The sequence below is a fragment of the Schistocerca serialis genome, chromosome 4 (assembly GCF_023864345.2).
Source record: "Schistocerca serialis cubense isolate TAMUIC-IGC-003099 chromosome 4, iqSchSeri2.2, whole genome shotgun sequence".
NCBI lineage: Eukaryota > Metazoa > Arthropoda > Insecta > Orthoptera > Acrididae > Schistocerca > Schistocerca serialis.
In genome coordinates, this window is record NC_064641.1 from 449955953 (window position 1) to 449976101 (window position 20149).

A 20149-nucleotide genomic window follows, 5' to 3' on the forward strand; every position below is an offset into this window, starting at 1 on the left:
CCCTCCCTCCCTCCCTCCCTCTCCCTTTTCAACCATTGCTTCCTGTTAATGCTCCTGACTCTTATACCTGCCATCTGATTTCTGTACAAGTTGTACATAGTCTTTCGCTCCCTGTATTTTACCCCTGCCACCTTCAGAATTTGAAAGAGAAATTCCCACAACATTGTCAAAAGCTTTCTCTAAGTTTACAAATGCTATAAATGTAGGTTTGCTTTTCCTTCACCTGTCCTCTAAAATAAATTGTAGGTCAGTATTGCCTCATGTGTTCCTACACTTCTCTGGAATCCAGACTGATCTTCCCTGGGGTCAGTTCCTACCAACTTTTCCATTCTTCAGTAAATAATTTTTGTTAGTAATTTGGAACCATGAATTGTTAAACTTATAGTTCAGTAATATTCACACCTGTCAGCACCTGCTCTTTTTGTAATTGCAATTATTACATTTTTCTTAAAGTCTGAGGGTATTTTGCGTATCTCATACATCTTGCACACCAGAGGAAACAGTATTGCTATCAGTAATTCTGACACAATGTTGTCTGCTCCTGGGACCTTGTTTGAACTGAGGTCTCTATCAGATTCTTCTCACAGTATCACATCTCCCATCTCATCTTCATCTATGTCCTCATCCATTTCTATAGTGTTACCTTCAAGTTCTTCTCCCTGGCATAGGTGCTCTATATACTCGTGTCACTGTTGAGCTTTCCCTTCATTGCTTAGGACTGGTTTTCCAATCAGAGCTCGTGAATTAAACACATTTGTAATGGATTCTGCAAATAAGATTTTGTTTGACACATTGTATCTACCTCTGATGCATAAATTATATTTTGACAAGTCTCCTCTACTTTAAATCAATGATTTATGTATGTATGTCATAAGACTATAAAATTCTCATACTGAATCTGAAATCTCTTCAAGACCTATCTGGATTCTTGTCTAAGTAATCTGTGTAAAAGTATCCAATAAAAATTGGAACTCAGTGTAGTTTTATGGCTTTAATTTTTTCCCCCTTTATCTTACTTTTATGTAGTCCTTTAGGCCCTCAAAGGTGGCATCACAAACCTCAGGCCCAGTTTTTGATATAGTTCGTTTGTAGACACAGAAAAATTATTGCAAACCTGTGTAGGAGCCTCCTGTGGCCAAGAATCTCAAAGTAACTGTGAACCTCTCCCTCACAGTAATAGCTTCTCAAAACTGAGTTTTGATATCTCTCATTATTGGCTTGCTCATCACATTTAATTGTTCAAAATCATGTAATGCCACACAAGTAAAATTTTTAATTGCATCTTCCACCACTTTGAAAATCATATCTCGCATATGTTTGTTTCCATGCTGCATTCTTTGGTGATCCAATTCTCCCATCGACCAATGCACTTCTCCCTGTTCAGTTTTGTATTGTTTTCAATGTTATACATCAGTATGGAGACAGCTGCTGCTCTTGTCATACTCATGGTATTCTCGCATGCACTGCGTGACTACCAGCAATCAGCAGTGGACACCCACTGTGGACTGAAGTCACGTATTGAATGAGGTTGGCTGCCACAGGTGAACACACACAGGTTTACTACACACAAACTGTTGCACACGGCTGTCACACTCAGGGGATATGCAGCTTTATAAGAACAACATAAAATCATAGCAAACTGTGGTCAGTATAGACCATATGTGTTTGGATTTATTACATTTTGCAGATTTGCCAGTATGTTGGTTGCTTAACTAGTTGCTAGGGTAGTTTTTATTTTTCAAGTGTGATTTTTGTCATTTTGCTACCCTATAATTTGGTTGCATTACATAGTTGTTCAGAGTTTTTGATTGCCTGTTGTAGCGGTGCAAGGGACACTAAATTTGTTACAAAAGTCAGTAAATTACTCAACAGACAGTATTTTTCAGTTCAGGTATTTCATTCATTCCAAGCATGTGTTGATTCATGACGTCATCGTCCAGACACACGTTGACTGTAATCTGAATCTGTTTTAGCAAACTTATAATTTCTCTCAGGCAATAAAATTTTATTGATTATGAAACACAAGTTCTTGAAGTTTATTCAGAATTGGAAATGTGTAATTAGTAATTACATGCCATGATTTATTTGTTTAATTATTTATTATTGCATTTCTATTGAAGCCCCCCCCCCCCCCCCCCCACATTATAATGTTGAATCATGCCTGCTTTGAGACCTTTTGCAAATTCACAGTAAATGCTCCAGATACAGTACATCCAGAAACAGGAAATGTACGCCCTTTTGCTCCTCGACTAATTTGTTTTAAACAATCTTGTGTCATTATACTAATAGTTGCTCCAGTATCAATCAAAATTTCAACATCAATGCCATTTATTACTGCTTGAACCACCACCTGCAAAATTCGTCCACACTTATTCAAAATGTTAGGTGTTTCTTCAATAAGTTCCTACCTTAGATCCAAATCATCATTATACCTCAGTACATTCACTTTAAAATGATGCCTGCCCTCCTCATCCTCTCCAGTCATCCTAGGAAGGCTTTTGGTGGCCGGTTCTAGTTTAACCTTTCAGTGGATGTCATCTTTGGTGGCTCATGTACTTCAACAATACGTACAGTGTGGTCGGAATTTGGTAGTTCTTCCATTTGTGCCTTTATTGCTCCGTTACCAAGTGGTATCGGTCCTTGTGGTTGTAATGCTTGTTGAGTTACATTTGCATCTACCCATCGAACTTCAGGTGTCGAAGGGTCTTTCTAAGGTTGCTACTATCAGGATTGTCTTCTGGGTATATATCACGTCTGTGTGATTTACCATACTGATTATTCGAATCATTCTGTCTCTATTTGCGATTTAGTTTTCCTGTACTAAACTGATTCACCTGATTATTATTATTTCCATAGGTTTCTTTAGTATAATAGGTGTTATGTTTATTATTATTATTATTATTATTATTATTGGCTTTACTATAGTCATAAGATGTCGTTTGTCCTCCTTCATGTAGTATAGGTTTAGTTTTTCTATCTCAGTTGTCGTTATTGTTAGTACTATTATTATTGTTTCTTTCTTTTCTCAGACGTTATGTCTGGTCAAAAATGGAAAGTGACACGGACCTTAATCAAGCGTGACTTCCTTTTAACTGTACGGTATACGTTATATTGCATTTAGGAACTTTCGGGTAATTGAACATGTATCAATAATTACGGATTTCTGTAGCTGTATATATAAGTTTGGATGTAGCTGTATTGCATTGATGTACTGGTGGATATTGTGCGGTATGACTCCTGTAGTTGATAGTATAATTGTTATGTCAACTTTATCCTGATGCCACATGTCCTTGGCTTCCTCCGCCAGTTGGATGTATTTTTCAATTTTTTCTCCTGTTTTCTTTTGTATATTTGTTGTATTGGGTGTGGATATTTCGATTAGTTGTGTTAATTTCTTCTTTTTATTGGTGAGTATGATGTCAGATTTGTTAATTGGTGTTGTTTTATCTGTTATAACGGTTCTGTTCCAGTATAATTTGTATTCATCATTCTCCAGTACATTTTGTGGTGCATACTTGTATGTGGGAACATGTTGTTTTATTAGTTTACGTTGTATGGCAAGTTGTTGTTGTATTATTTTTGCTACATTGTCATGTCTTCTGGGGTATTCTGTATTTGCTAGTATTATACACCTGCTTGTGATGTGATCTACTGTTTCTATTTGTTGTTTGCAAAGTCTGCATTTATCTGTTGTGGTATTGGGATCTTTAATAATATGCTTACTGTTATATCTGGTGTTTATTGTTTGATCCTGTATTGCAATCATGAATCCTTCCGTCTCACTGTATATATTGCCTTTTCTTAGCCATGTGTTGGATGCGTCTGGATCGATGTGTGGCTGTGTTAGATGATATGGGTGCTTGCCATGTAGTGTTTTCTTTTTCCAATTTACTTTCTTCGTATCTGTTGATGTTATGTGGTCTAAAGGGTTGTAGAAGTGGTTATGAAATTGCAGTGGTGTAGCCGATGTATTTATATGAGTGATTGCTTTGTGTATTTTGCTAGTTTCTGCTCGTTCTATAAAGAATTTTCTTAAATTGTCTACCTGTCCGTAATGCAGGTTTTTTTATGTCGATAAATCCCCTTCCTCCTTCCTTTCTGCTTAATGTGAATCTTTCAGTTGCTGAATGTATGTGATGTATCCTATATTTGTGGCATTGTGATCGTGTAAGTGTATTGAGTGCTTCTAGGTCTGTGTTACTCCATTTCACTACTCCAAATGAGTAGGTCAATATTGGTATAGCATAAGTATTTATAGCTTTTGTCTTGTTTCTTGCTGTCAATTCTGTTTTCAGTATTTTTGTTAGTCTTTGTCTATATTTTTCTTTTAGTTCTTCTTTAATATTTGTATTATCTATTCCTATTTTTTGTCTGTATCCTAGATATTTATAGGCATCTGTTTTTTCCATCGCTTCTATGGAGTCGCTGTGGTTATCCAATATGTAATCTTCCTGTTTAGTGTGTTTTCCCTTGACTATGCTATTTTTCTTACATTTGTCTGTTCCAAAAGCCATATTTATATCATTGCTGAATACTTCTGTTATCTTTAGTAATTGGTTGAGTTGTTGATTTGTTGCTGCCAGTAGTTTTAGATCATCCATGTACAGCAAATGTGTGATTTTGTGTGGGTATGTTCCAGTAATATTGTATCCATAATTTGTATTATTTAGCATGTTGGATAGTGGGTTCAGAGCAAGGCAGAACTAGAAAGGACTTAATGAGTCTCTTTGGTATATTCCACACTTAATCTGTATTGACTGTGATGTGATATTATTTGAATTTGTTTATTATTGTTATTATTATTATATTATGAGGTAGACATTTGATTGTTATTCCATACTTGGGCATATTTTAGTATCATATCGATCAAATCGACCACAGACAGGAACTGTTTCACATCATAGTCAGGGACATTTATAAGTTTCTCACGTATATAAATATGTAATCTTCCTTTCAAAATATGTATCACTTCTCTTTGGGAAATAGGATCACTTCAGCACCTCATTTTATTAATATATTTCTTGAAATACTGTCTTAATGAACCTCATGTACTATTATAAAATTCTGGTTGATACACCTCCTTTTGTAGCCTCTCTTTTGCTACTTGACCAGTATTTCGCTAAGAAAAGTTCAAACTCCGCACATGTATTACAATTCACACTCGCTTCTGCAGCCTATAGTGCTGCTTCACCTGTGGTCTTGGACACAATAAATTGAAGTCTATCAAGTTCAGACCAACTGTGAGGAAAAATACGCTTAAAATTGTTGATGAAAATTTTTGGATGAATGTCATCTTTTTCAGTCGAAAATGTATGAAACTGTCTACTTTTGAATATGCTTGTCTCAACCTTTAAAGACGACAAATACCCCCTTTGGACAAAAGCGTCATTTTCATTTCTATAACAGTCACAAAATTTATAGCGTGTATTCCTACAACAGTTACGTTTTACTTCACTACAAGATTTATTATTTCTAAGCCTGTCTTCGGAATAGCTGTCTTTGACTAAACATTTCATGAAAATTTTTGTTCTAATTCTGACAATTTACAGTTTGTTTCACTCTGTCACTTAGATAATTCTTCAATTACTTTATCTTTAACAACGGGATAAGTTCATCATTTGCCATCTGTTTTTCCTTAACTACCTCAGCTTGTTTCGGCTCAAGAGTGGTATTTACTTTCCCTTCGATTTCCTTATTTTTAACTTCTATCCACTCAGTAAGACCATCATCTAATTTTTTAGTTTGGTCCTTTAAATATTTATCTATGCTCTTGCAAGTGTTTATTTCGAATTCTGACATCTTTTTAGACAGATGCTCAATTTGCACATTTTCCTTCAAATAACTACTTTCACAGTTACAGATTTTATCTGTCAAATCACTATGCCCCTTTGAGCTAGTTTCACATTTATTCTCCAGCTCATTAATTTTATCCATAAATTCGGTGTGTAGGTTAGTCATATCCATGGAAACTTTTATTTTATATTCAATAAATTTAGTATTTAATCATTCTTCCCACTCTACTTTTAAGTTATTAAGTTTCTAATTTAATTGTCTATTATCATCATTAAGTGACTCAAACTTGTTGTCAAAGTTTTCATTGAGTGAACCTATACGGGTGTCGAAGTTTGGGAATCAAATTTAATATCAAACTTATCATTTACATGACGCATATTCTCAGTTAACTGACGCTGCATACTCGCCATGGATTTAATAATATTATCTTTAAGCTCTGTAACATTCGATGTAAGATTCACACTTTCCTGTGTACCTTAAGTATTTATAGACTCCTGTATATTACTGTTTCTACTTGTATTCGGGTCTGCTTCTACTGTCACCTCCACATCAATGATATTACTATCGCTTAAATTATGTGATTGCTGGTCTACATTTATAACATTTGGGACTCTTTCACCAAAATTTTGCTCACTCAAATTATGTGATTGCTGGTCCCTAATTGGTTCCCTAAGTACCCCCTCATGGGGATTATATTTACGTTCACTCCCCTCACTTGTCATTCCCAAACTCTGGGTTGTGTTATCTTGCGCTCTCCTTGTTCGGGTGTACATTTTTCTTAATATCTTTATACACAGTTAAAATATCAATATCAACTCAAAATACATGGTCACCAACTGTAGAACTGTTCTTTTGTACTATGTCTATCCTACTCCTACCTGAGAGTATCTCACGTTAGCTGTGAGTACTTATCCTTTCCGATTGATCTAAGTTTGTTCCTTGGGCCTGAAGTTGTTAGTATATACTGCACTATTAACGGCTTCAGTTCAAAATATGTAATCAAGTTTACCACTAAAAAGTAAACAACTTTGTCTTTTCTATCACAGTTCTATTTAACCGTCCTGCTGAACCAATTTGTTCTGATGTATAACTACGAGTCAGTTGATGTGTAATCCCATATTTATTCAGTACATTTTCAAAATTCAAATAACAGAACTTTTTGCCATTATCTGTTCTCACTGTTTTGATTTTCCTTTCTGACCTTCTGCCATTTTTTGAAATTCTTGAAATGTTTTAGAAGTCTCATCCTTCATCTTCAGGAAATACACAAATCTCATTTGGGTATAATCATCCACCAGAATGACAAAATAGTTTTCACCACCTGATAACTTCCATTGGTCCACAAAATTTTGATTCTATACCTTCCAGTGGTGTAGAGTACCATCATGTGGAAAAAGGCCATTATTACATACCAACAATTTTGTATGCTAATGTTGATTTTAACTTCTTCACACACCATTCCTTCAACAGCAACCGTTTCACATTTTTATTATATACTTTGTCTTTAGATGATGTAATCTTCTATTCCAGTTAGATGCAGTAATCATTCATGAAAAATTATTACCCATGTCAATGTTCAGCTCCATTATTACAATCTACAGTTTCAACTAATTTTGATCCTTGTTAAAAACTTCACAGCAATCACTACCAAATTTAACTTAGTTTCCTCATTGAATCAAGTCGCTCAAAGATAGTAAATTTGTTGTTAGCTGTGGAGTACACACATATTCCACTGTGATATAATAGAAAGTTTTCCAGCTGCTGTTGTTAAATCAACTTCTACAGAGCACAACACAGGGATTTCAGTGTGAGTCACTGCCACAATTTCATGAACACCAACTGTATTCCTCATTGAATTTTTATTTGCTGTGAGTTGCACATTAGCACCATTAGCAACGTATTACTCACTTCTGTTAAAAGAAACACTTAAAAACAGCATGCTGAAGACATTCGAGGTTCTGCTTTGTGTGATATCGTTATTCTCTCTGTTAGGACATCATGGCTTTGCACTTTTAGCAAATAACTTCTTTCTTGCTTTGATGTTGGAATACTACACGATTTGACAGTTTAGGTTCAGTGTTATTTCTTAGTGATGACACAGAAGTCCATTACACTGAAAATACTTACGTTGACTTTTTGAGTGTTTCACTCTAAAAGCACTACCACTGGTAACCTCCTCTTCCACACTGAAAAGCTTCATTTTAATAGCATCTCTTGTAATAGGAATTCCTGAATGCTCAGTGGCCATAGTCGTAGCAGATTTTTTGTAATCCTGCTAATAATATAACCCAATCCATTCATCACTAATCACAAAATTAGTTCCACTTGATTTACATAACGTCTCACTGAATCACGTCTTTCTAGATGTGTTGATACTGATATTCTCATTGTGTCCACCTGTGATCCCTCATTATGCAGCACAAGACATATACTGCAAGCTAATGCCTCTCCAGGCCACTGGCGGTACCACTACAACATAAGTCCACGGTGTTTGTTGTCAGCCACATCTCTGACAGCCACCTTAGTAATGTGTGGCGCCACTTCTCAGCTAGAAGTGCGAGATTCACTGCAATTAGTGCAGCCATTGTTGACACCAATTCTTCGTCCATAGATCAAATGCACACCAATAGCTGCAGGAGTGTTCTTCTGCCAGGCAGTTATAAAAGATGCCATGTGGCTGACCAGAACCAATTTGCAATGGGGTGCTACAACCAAACACTGATCACTGTTGCCAGTCCCTCAATTAGAGCTCCTATTGCACCACCACAGTCTCCGCTCGAGTGAGTCCAAGTCTTCATTTCACAACTCACCTGAGTTCTTCACACCACTGCAGACATCTTTACTCCAAATTGCACCCCGAGTCTTCACTCGGCATTTGGTTCGATTTCTCCTCGCTGAGCCAGATGCTGGCAGCAAGTGTGGTTTGTCAGCATGCAAGTCACCATCACTGTTGTGTTATGTGGGCTGTGCCTGCAGCTCATTTGATGGAGCCCACTTCTTAACGTCATCTGCAGCAGCTATGCTACCTCTGACAGACATCATCTGCCTCACCAGGATCTGTGTTCTGGACCATCCCTGAGCTCTGTTGTTCTCACTGATATGGCTGTGCTGACATAGCCCCTATCAGGATTCTCCCAGTGTTACATCAGTGACTGTCAGTGGGTTGGAACTAAGTAGTATTGATACAAGGCCAGGCAAGTCTTTTGTTATATTCAGTTTATGAGTGTAAATAAAGTTCATTTATTCGTTTTACCTGGGCTATGGTAATTGGTGCGTTTCTCTTGGCCATGGCATAAAAGTTCTCAACAAGTTTATTTTTTTCTGCTTCTTTTATGTGCACATGTAAAGCTGGACTAGTAGTAAGATTTATTTTAGCTTTGGCTTTGGCATCTTTTGTTTTAACCACTTTAGCGACGCATTTTGCCAGTCTTTCAAGGAAAAGGATGTTTCCATAAATTTTCAGGACTGCAGCTGGATAATGTCGACATCTTGCAATGATATTCTGGCTGATAACTATTCAGCCATCACCAGGTCAGTGTTTTGCACAGAAGATTGCTAGTTCACATCTCTTAACTTTATACCAAAAACTAGTACTGAGACACGTGTGCAAAGGCAACTGCTACACGAGTGACTTCTGTTGAGTTTTGCAGTCTGTTTGAATATTGCTCTATCAATGGTGCGCAGTCGCTTGTGTAATGGTGACACTACTCGCACATTCTCTATAAGAATACACACCCGTAGTGTTAAAATTCAGAATTCAAAATTAATAAACTTGGTTTCTGAAGAAATTGGAGAAATTACCAAGTCCCATGCTTCAGTCAGTTGAAAGCTATCATCACAATTGATAAGATCTTCTGCTAAATGTATTTTCACTCATTCCTTAGTAATTAAATCCCAAAAGGACCTTGTCAAGGAAAAGATGTGACAGAATAATCCATGGAATGCTTAGGTATGGCTGACTTTCTGTGAAAGGTGGGTGTGGTGATCATGTTCAACGCATTTTTCTCGAGCTGTGTGCATTGTATGATCAGCGTAGGCTTTGCCACAGTGGCAAGATATTTTGTAGATTTTGGCCTTCTGCAATCTCAATTGTCCTTTGCCAGACCAAGAAGAGTGCAAGTCTTTGTATGTGGGCGGAAGATTACTTTGACATAATGTTTATTTACAAGTCTGCCCAGTTTTGTTGAAATATTGTGACATATGTGAGAGGTGCCTTGGACTTCAACCACTCCTCCTCCTCTTGATCTCGTGAGTGGTAACATTTCTTCTTCCTTGAAGCTGTGCTGATCTGATATGAAGACTACCCATTATCTTTGAACACTGATTGTAGGTGTTCCAGCTTCTTTGCAAGGCTGTCTGCATCAGACACAATGTTTGCCCAGTGCACCTACCTTGAACTCAGATGCTGCAAAAAGCATAGCAGTCCTTCTTCACCATGGCACCACACTACAAAATCATAATCTATATACTGCCAGAAGACTTTGATTCAAGTTCTGCCAAATCAAATGTCCTCTTCTCAAAGTCTTCCGTAAAAAAGTTTTCTACCAGAGGGGAGAGAGGACTACCCATGGCAACACCATCAGTTCGCTCAAAATATTCACTGTTGAATAAAAAGTAGGTTGAAGAAAGGGCATGATGAAACAGTGCTATTATATCAGCTTTGAACTTCTGCTTATGTGCTACAATGAATCCTTGTGAGGATTGAGATTACATCGAAGCTTACAAATAAGTCCAACTCAATGAGTTGAAGTGTCTTCATTCTATTAATAAAGTCAACAGAGTTGCATATATGATGCAAGCATTGTCCCGTAAAAGGTCTCAGTAAAGACATGAGAAGTCATATGTTAGGGCACCTGCTTCAAGACAGTCTTTGAAGTTTGCATTCCTGTCAGCAACATTGCCTTCGTGTCAGCAACATTACTGCAAGAAGGTGCTTTTTGATGCTCCATGGAAAACTTTATGGATAAGGTTTTGGACAATGTGACAGTATCAGTGCTTTGGAAAGGCTTGAACTTTATGCCTACACCTAGAATCATGCCTTTAACCAATTTTATTAGTGCTGTTAGACACTTTCCCAGTGACATTGCAGAAGAAATAAGGTGTGAAACATGTTATGCATGTACGAGGACTCCACCTCAGAAGAGTAAAGTTTCCTCCATAGAAAAGATTGCGCTGTGCAAACTACAAGATGATCCTCACATGTGGTCCTTCCAGGGGATAAGGGAAACATCATTATGCTGTTGCCATGTGAGATCTATGGCCAGAAGATTTATAGCTTGTTGGATGAACCAATTAGATTAGATTAGATTAGATTAGATTAATACTAGTTCCATGGATCATGAATACGATATTTCGTAATGATGTGGAACGAGTCGAATTTTCCAATACATGACATAATTAGGTTAATTTAACAACATACTTAAGTTAATATAACAACTTTATTTTTTGTGTTTTTTTGTTTTTCTTTATTTTTATTTTTATTTTTTTTTTATTTTTATTATTTTTTTTTTTTCTTAATTTATATCTAAAAATTCCTCTATGGAGTAGAAGGAGTTGTCATTCAGAAATTCTTTTAATTTCTTCTTAAATACTTGTTGGTTATCTGTCAGACTTTTGATACTATTTGGTAAGTGACCAAATACTTTAGTGCCAGTATAATTCACCCCTTTCTGTGCCAAAGTTAGATTTAATCTTGAATAGTGAAGGTCGTCCTTTCTCCTAGTATTGTAGTTATGCACACTGCTATTACTTTTGAATTGGGTTTGGTTGTTAATAACAAATTTCATAAGAGAGTATATATACTGAGAAGCTACTGTGAATATCCCTAGATCCTTAAATAAATGTCTGCAGGATGATCTTGGGTGGACTCCAGCTATTATTCTGATTACACGCTTTTGTGCAATAAATACTTTATTCCTCAGTGATGAATTACCCCAAAATATGATGCCATATGAAAGCAGTGAGTGAAAATAGGCGTAGTAAGCTAATTTACTAAGATGTTTATCACCAAAATTTGCAATGACCCTTATTGCATAAGTAGCTGAACTCAAACGTTTCAGCAGATCATCAATGTGTTTCTTCCAATTTAATCTCTCATCAATGGACATGCCTAAAAATTTGGAATATTCTACCTTAGCTATATGCTTCTGATTAAGGTCTATATTTATTAATGGCGTCATACCATTCACTGTACGGAACTGTATGTACTGTGTCTTATCAAAATTCAGTGAGAGTCCGTTTACAAGGAACCACTTAGTAATTTTCTGAAAGACAGTATTGACAATTTCATCAGTTAATTCTTGTTTCTCAGGTGTGATTACTATACTTGTATCATCAGCGAAGAGAACTAACTTTGCCTCTTCATGAATATAGAATGGCAAGTCATTAATATATAATAAGAACAACAAAGGACCCAAGACTGACCCTTGTGGAACCCCATTCTTGATAGTTCCCCAGTCTGAGGAATGTGCTGATCTTTGCATGTTACGAGAACTACTTATTTCAACTTTCTGCACTCTTCCAGTTAGGTACGAATTAAACCATTTGTGCACTGTCCCACTCATGCCACAATACTTGAGCTTGTCTAGCAGAATTTCATGATTTACACAATCAAAAGCCTTTGAGAGATCACAAAAAATCCCAATGGGTGGTGTTCGGTTATTCAGATCATTCAAAATTTGACTGGTGAAAGCATATATGGCATTTTCTGTTGAAAAACCCTTCTGGAAACCAAACTGACATTTTGTTAGTACTTCATTTTTACAGATATGTGAAGCTACTCTTGAATACATTACTTTCTCAAAAATTTTGGATAAAGCTGTTAGAAGGGAGATTGGACGGTAATTGTTGACATCAGATCTATCCCCCTTTTTATGCAAAGGTATAACAATAGCATATTTCAGTCTATCAGGGAAAATGCCCTGTTCCAGAGAGCTATTACACAGGTGGCTGAGAATCTTACTTATCTGTTGAGAACAAGCTTTTAGTATTTTGCTGGAAATGCCATCAATTCCATGTGAGTTTTTGCTTTTAAGCAAGTTTATTATTTTCCTAATTTCAGAGGGAAGAGTGATAGAGTGATAAAGATTCCACACGGTGAGTGGGGGGGGGGAGACAAAGTTGCCTGAATTCCTCTTCCCTTCCGCAAGAAGTTGCAAAAAGATGAATACCTCGTAGCTCTGTTCCACCATAGTTGTATGGCATTCCAAACAAACGCAAAGAAGGTTTTCCAGTATGTCCTATTGTGAGCAATATCAGGACTCCAACTTATAACTTAGCTAGACTTCTTGTGCCTTTACCAAGACCTTTTGTGGGGAAGTGCTCATATCATATTTGCAACTCCATTGACTTCATTTACAGACTGAAGACACTTTGACTCAATGATTCAGACTTATTTGTAAGCTTTGATGGTGTATTACTCTTCACGTGGGTCCCTCTCATGGATTCATTGTCATTCATAAGCAAAAGTTCATAGCTGATATAATAGTCTGCTTCATCATGCTCTTGTCTCATCCTACTTTTTAATCAACAGTGGATATTTGGAGCAAATTGACAATGTTGCTATGGGTAGTCCTGCCTTCCCTCTGTTAGCAAACATTTTTAGTAAGACTTTGAAAAGAAGCTTGATTTGGCAGAACTGAAACTTCTGGTGGTATGAGCATGTTACTTTTGTCATGTGGTCCCATAGTGAAGAAGAACTGTCTAGCTTTTTGTAGCATCTGCAATCTATCCTGGAGAATATCAATTTTCTGATGGAAGTGGAAAAGGGTGGCTGTCTGCCATTTCTGAATGTCTTGGTCAGTTGGAAATGGATGTATAATTGGGGTATTCCATTTCCCCTTAGCCCACACATGCAGACCTCTATTTGTAGGCATCTAGTTGCCACCATCCCTCATAGACTATGGGCATCCTTTGAATGTTGGTGCACCAGGAACATGCTGTGCCTGATAGAGACAGCCTTGTAAAGTTGCTGGAATGCCTGCAATCAGTGTTAAAAGATAGGGATATCCTCCACATCAGATCAACATAACTTTAAGGAAGAAGAAACATGACCACCCACAAGATCAAGAGGGAAAAGAGCAGTTCTAGTCCAGGGCATTCCTCCCATACATTCGCAATATTTTGTCAAAATTAGCCAGAATCTCAAGGAAACACCATGTCAAAGTAATCTTCCACCCACCTACAAAGACTTGTACTCCTTTCGGTTCAGCAAAGGACGATGTGGGATTGTGAAGGGCTGGAATCTACAGAATACCTTGGCAGTGTGGCAAAGCCTACATTACTCAGACAACATGCACAGTTTGAGAAAAATGCATTGAACATGATCAGTACACATGTCTTTCACAGCCTAGTAAGGTAGCCATAGCTGAGCATTCCATGAATTATTCTGTTGTGGAAATCTTAGCCTCAATGAAATCTTTCTGGGATTCAGTTATTAAGGAACTGGTGGAAATACATTTAGCAGGAGATCTTATCAATTGTGATGGCAGCTTTCAACTATACAAGGTGTGGGACCAGGTGATTTCCTTAATTTCTTCGGAAATAAAATATTTTATGATCAATGACACATCAGTTAATTTTATTAATTTTGACATCTGAATTTTAATCCACACTTGTGTATTCTGACAGTGTGTGCACATGTAGTGTTGCCATAACACATGTGCCTGCACACCATAGATGAGACAATATTCAAAGAGGGCACGAAACTTGACAGAGTTTGCTCTTATAGTGGCTGCCTTTGCGCACGTGTCTCCATGCCAATTTTTTGTTATAAAGTTAGTGATGTGAACTAGCAATCTCTAGTGCAAAACACTCACCTGACAATGGGTGAATGGTTGCCGGCCGAAATATCATGGCAGGAAGTCGACATTATCTAGCTACAGTCCCAAAACTTCATGGAATACTCTTTACATCAGGAAAAATTCAAGAATTGCAAGAACTGAGTCTTTTTAGTTGTCATACCCTTTCAGCTTTAGTACATTAATCAAATAATTCATCACCCTCTGCGTGGAATAAAACAATTCTGTTTTTGAACAACAGTAAATCATGGACTTCACATAACAACATGTTATACGTGATCTCTTAACCATTTTATCTGGAGATCTGGGCCCTTAACCTGTTGAGAATTCTGTCATGTGTGGATTACACTGATTATCTACTTGTACTGAGAACACTGGTAGACATATTACTTAATACTTTATTTGACCACTTCACGTAAAAAGAAAGTTGTACATTCAGCTGCACTTGGTGCTGCATGATATACAACAGACAGACGTGACAGACACGGTACACACGACTTGACAAGCTCTGAGAAAAGCAAAGGCACTCATATGCAAAAGAAGGCATTCAAAAGGTCATAGCTCACAGAGACCACAGGTATTCATTTGACTACTTTAATTAATCTTGCATTTGAGTGACTTTTCCAACCAGAAATGATCTAAGTATCAGAGAGCTTATATATATGCTGAAGTGTTCTTTGTCTGTAAGTCTTCTTTTTCTTACTCTTTTAGTATGCACAAATTTCTCATCCTGGTTGAATACTTTTTATTTACCAGGAATGATATTTTTGGTTTGCCCAATAATATTCCCACAGCACTGACTCTTGTTAAAACCATTTCCCTTGATATTCTCTCTAAATCTCTCAACTCACTACACTATGACAGCTTTTACACTTTCCACTCATAGCCAAAGAGTTAGAATTAGTGAAAAAATAACATTAAATACTGGAAGTAGTGAAGATAACTCAGTGTATAGCTGAATCATTTAGTGGCCAGTAGGCCATTAAACAAGACTGGAAACATTGCTAAGCTTTTAGTCAATATCTGTCTTTAGAGTTAACTTTTGCAGAATACACACACATCTATCTGTTGGCATTATCCCGACAAACTGCAGTTGATCTGCAGTGCTTATACAATGTAATGAGTCAAGCTGCGTTGCTGGTCCAGTTTAGTTGTCTGGGACAGTGTATCCATACAGGTTGATGTATAAATGCTTATATTGTCTCTGTGTGTGTGTGTGTGTGTGTGTGTGTGTGTGTGTGTGTGTGTGTGTGGGGGGGGGGGGGGGGGGGCTTTTTCATTACCATACACATTTCATATGAGTGTGAATTTGGTAATGATGTCAGCTGTATGCAAATAAACAGTTACTGCAAATAATGCTCTCTTGCTGATCTTCCTATAGGAAGGTAATTTAAAAGTAGCATTAATTAGTAATTTTTAAAGAAAATTGAAGTTTACTTCATAAACTTTCACAGAGTTTATAGCTTGAAAATTAGCCCAAATTTGCAATTACGCTATGTGTATCTCACAGAAAGGCCAGAGATTCAAGCCCACATGGGAGCTTATTAGCAATCATTTTTCTCATAAAGCATTTGTGACTGGAACAGGAAAAGGGAAAAGTGACAATGGTACATGCAGTACTCCTCAGCACACACCAAAAGGTGGCTTGTGGAGTATATATGAGTATGTAGATGTATCAGAATTCTGAATAATATCAAATATCTTCTACAATGCATCACAGAACATCAAATCTTAATTTATGTGTCGAGAATAGGCACTGATATGTGTACTCATTACCAGATCAAACATTCTCAGTTAACTCCTATTTGTGAATGACGGATATATGTATACAGCACTCAGTGGACATCTTTAATCTAAGTGAGGTTAGTATATATCATCAGAACTTGTTCGAGAAAACATATCTTGGAAATTTGAGCATGTAATCAATCAACCAATTACTCCGGTAATGCATTTTAATTTATTCAAGCAACATGTTTTGTATTTTAATATCACTGCTATAAGTTCAAGTACATAAGTAAATTTTGTGTTCTGTTCCATTTTCAGAACAATTTCAGCCGTATTATTACCTCTTTTGAAGACCTCTACAGATCTTTAATTGATCAGCTAACTGTTCTGACAAATGAAGATGGCCCTACAACAAAAAAGTATGGTCCCCTTATGGTTGAGAGGTATAAAAGGATGTGGGTTTATTCAAACCTCAGAGAGCAGATTGAAGTTCTTCATAATTTAATATTGGTTACTGATGTATTGGAAACTCGCAATGCAGAAGATTTTGCAGCAATCCTGAGACTGTGCTCTGTAAGTACTGTATCTTTCTGCTTTGGATTTTATGCATGATGAAAAAGAGTAAACACATCAGTCTGAAGTCCAGAGTTTAAATTAAGAAACACTCTGTCAGGTGTTAGAAAGTAATATTTTGAAAATGGTTTTGGTAACCTGTTAAGCTGAAATAAGTTTCTTCCTTAAATTTCGTTATTAAATAAAATAAAATATGTGCTGTGATGTTTCCCAGCATATTTGTTACTAGTAGGTGTCTGCCAGAGTTGCATCTTAAGTTCGGAATGATATTTTGGCAAACAACATCTTGCTATCTTCAGATGTTTCCAGTCCAGTGTTGCTGTGTTCTGATTGGCATACTATATATGTAGTCCACTACTCCAGCCATCACTCTTCTCCTGTTTCCATCCATGCAGCTGATGTGGTGGGTGGTAGTGGTGGTGCGGTCAGTGACGCCTAGGTGTGAACTGCAGTCCCCAACCTCTGAACAATTGTCATTGTGTGTGGATCGCACTGTATAGCAATGCTTCACTATTTTTCAGTTCAGTGTAGTGTTCCATGCCTGACTCTGTTGTAGGCCACTATCTCTGTTAGACTATCGTGGAACCTAATTTCAATGGTGTCTTTCATCATGCAATCCCAGGAGGAGGAAAACTGCCTAAGTATCTTTGTTTTGTTGTAATTTATACTATGACCAGTTTTTACGCTGTGGTTGGCCATGGCCAGTTTTGTGCTCTAGCAAAATTCATTTTGTCGAAATATCATGGAGCACGTATGGTGTGATCCAGCTGGATAACTGAGAATTCTGCAAGTTAAATTACATAAAGTGACATTGCAGTTACCCAAAATGATTTAGCCTTACCTTATACAACTACGTACACACAATGCAAACCACTGTGAAGTGCGTAGCAGAGGGTAGTTTCCAAGACCATCAGTATTCCAACAAGCTCTTGATTAAATAACCATAGAGCAATCCTGATGATTACTAGCTACTAGAATTTTTGCTGCAACATGCTGTTCATTCTCAGCAAGCTGCTTCCATGACCCCAGAATGAAAAATTCAAATGACAAGCGAGGTGACACACACACACACACACACACACACACACACACACACACACACACACACAGGTGTTAGTGATGCATGGAGTGTAAACATACAAGTGAAACTTCTAAATGACATATTGACAAATTAAGGTTCTTTACTCCAAATTTATGCTTCCCCTCCACTCCATCATTTATGTAAGTTTCATATCTGACTATGAAGACATACCATGTTTGCTGTTTTCTGTTATGGTTTTGTAAATATTTGACACAATTTTTCTCTTTTAAGGAAAATGGATTTGGAGAGCAAAAAGAAGCTTGGAAACTCCTCACTGATGTCCCAGATGAACCTTGCAAAATTATTGGCTTCTTACAGAATGTACTTCTCTTACGTACTTTCAACTACGAATCAGCGTAAGCATTGACAGAATCTGTTGCTTATATTCACTCTCAAATTAAAAATTGTCTTGTAAATTTTATTAGGGATTACAGATGTTAAATGAGGTGGTTGATGTCTCAGTCCAAAATAGTCTAAGAAATACAAGATGATTAAACTTAACTAGTGTGCTTCAGTGTGTATAAAAGGATGAAGATGATAGGTTAGACAATCAAATAAATTCTCAGTTACTACTACAGTCATTAATTCATTAATAAATGCCACGTAAAATCAGCTAATGTGGAGACATCACGTATACTTTATCACAAACTTTTGGTCTCCAAGGGGATCAGCCAGAAAGGACTGGGTACAGGCAAGGTGAAGCCTTAAACCTTTAAAAAGTTGTCCCCATTTTGTATACATAAGGCTTTGGAACAAATCTCTGGCTCACCAAAGGACATTAAAAGACTTCGTAATAAAATTCTTTGAATGTAAAATACATCTTCTTTGAAAACAGCTGCAATCTTAAAAGCAATGTAAGTTTCACACTACTCACTACTTTGACAAACGTGTGGTCACTTACCATGAGCTGGTGCTCTTGGAGATATCTGAATTGGAGAAAAATAAAGAGATAAGGGCTGATTGTATTTAAAATAATTAATGGTCAGATATGATAAAAACATGAGCTGTCATTCTCAGATTCAGTTCACTAACACTTCAGGGACACATACAGAATGGTTTTATTCTAATTCGCATCAGACCATTCATCCTCACCCCATTTCTTTGCTTCTGAAGCCAAGAATGTAGCAACAGTGGGAAGCAACTTGTGACAATTGTGGATTAGATGCTCATTAACCATGAACATTATGCTAAGACTAGTACCTTTTGAATTGCTCAGGCAAAGATTCACGCTGGAGCACAGAATGCTGAGTTTTAGGTAGAGCCATGCACATCAACATTGCCGTGCCATTTCTCTCTACAGCCCTTGTGAGCACTGTGCAGTGGAAAGTGGGACACTGTGCAGTGGAAGTGGTTATGTGTGTCTCAGTGACCACTTCCAGGTGTGGAAATGCTCAAGAGATAGAACGGTTCTGAAAAGAATCCACTGAAATAGAGGCTCAGTAAGGCTGACTGAATGTTGAAGACCCAACGGGCTGCATTTGGACATCGTTATAGCAGCCAGGAGTAGGTAAACCACATGATTGCTATGATTCACCAACCATGTGATGCATACATCCTGAAGTTGTCAGGCCATGTATGAGGACCATCTGCCCCTTGATTTAATAGTAGTGATTTACAATTGGAAATAAATGTGCAACCCTGCAACTGAATGCCAACCAACAGCTGACATGGTGGCAATCTTTAGTGTAGTGAGGATCAAATGCAACCTAATCATTAGAGAGACGAAAAAAAAATTCCATTATGAATTCCTTAATGCCATAAATTGTTCCACTATATCCATTATAGTGTGGAAGATTACAGAACAAGTGCACCAACCTCTATTATAAGTTAATTGCAGTTAAGTCAGCATTTAACCCCATTCAGTGCAAAATTTGGGGGCACCGGCCACAATCAAAGTTAAACAAGGGAATTGACTGCTTTTAACTTGGACCAAGGCCCTTGTTCGGTTTTCTCGAGATGGCCAGTGTTTAATAAGCATACAGTATTAAGATGGCAGCATGTTTCAGTTTTATGGATGATGTTGGGGAAGGAATGTTATGTCTTCACCATTTAAATTGTGACCAAACCTGTATAGGAGTGATTGTGAAAAAGGTAAACCCTTGTGAAGATTATAGTGACAGGAAATTTGAGGGGAGATTGTGTCTGTTGAAGGAAATGGTGTGATGATTGTTAAAAAAAA

The 20149-nt window shown here is 37.1% G+C and overlaps 1 protein-coding gene across 2 annotated transcripts in view; it reads left to right on the top strand.

The window, feature by feature from the left end:
- Positions 1-20149, top strand: part of LOC126475087 (nucleoporin Nup188) — a 273311-nt gene that overhangs the window by 56311 nt on the left and 196851 nt on the right. For both annotated transcript variants that reach the window (XM_050102653.1, XM_050102655.1), the window contains exons 5-6: positions 16635-16889; positions 18202-18326. In XM_050102653.1, the coding sequence (XP_049958610.1) occupies positions 16635-16889; positions 18202-18326 (380 nt within the window). The remainder of the gene's footprint in view (positions 1-16634; positions 16890-18201; positions 18327-20149) is intronic.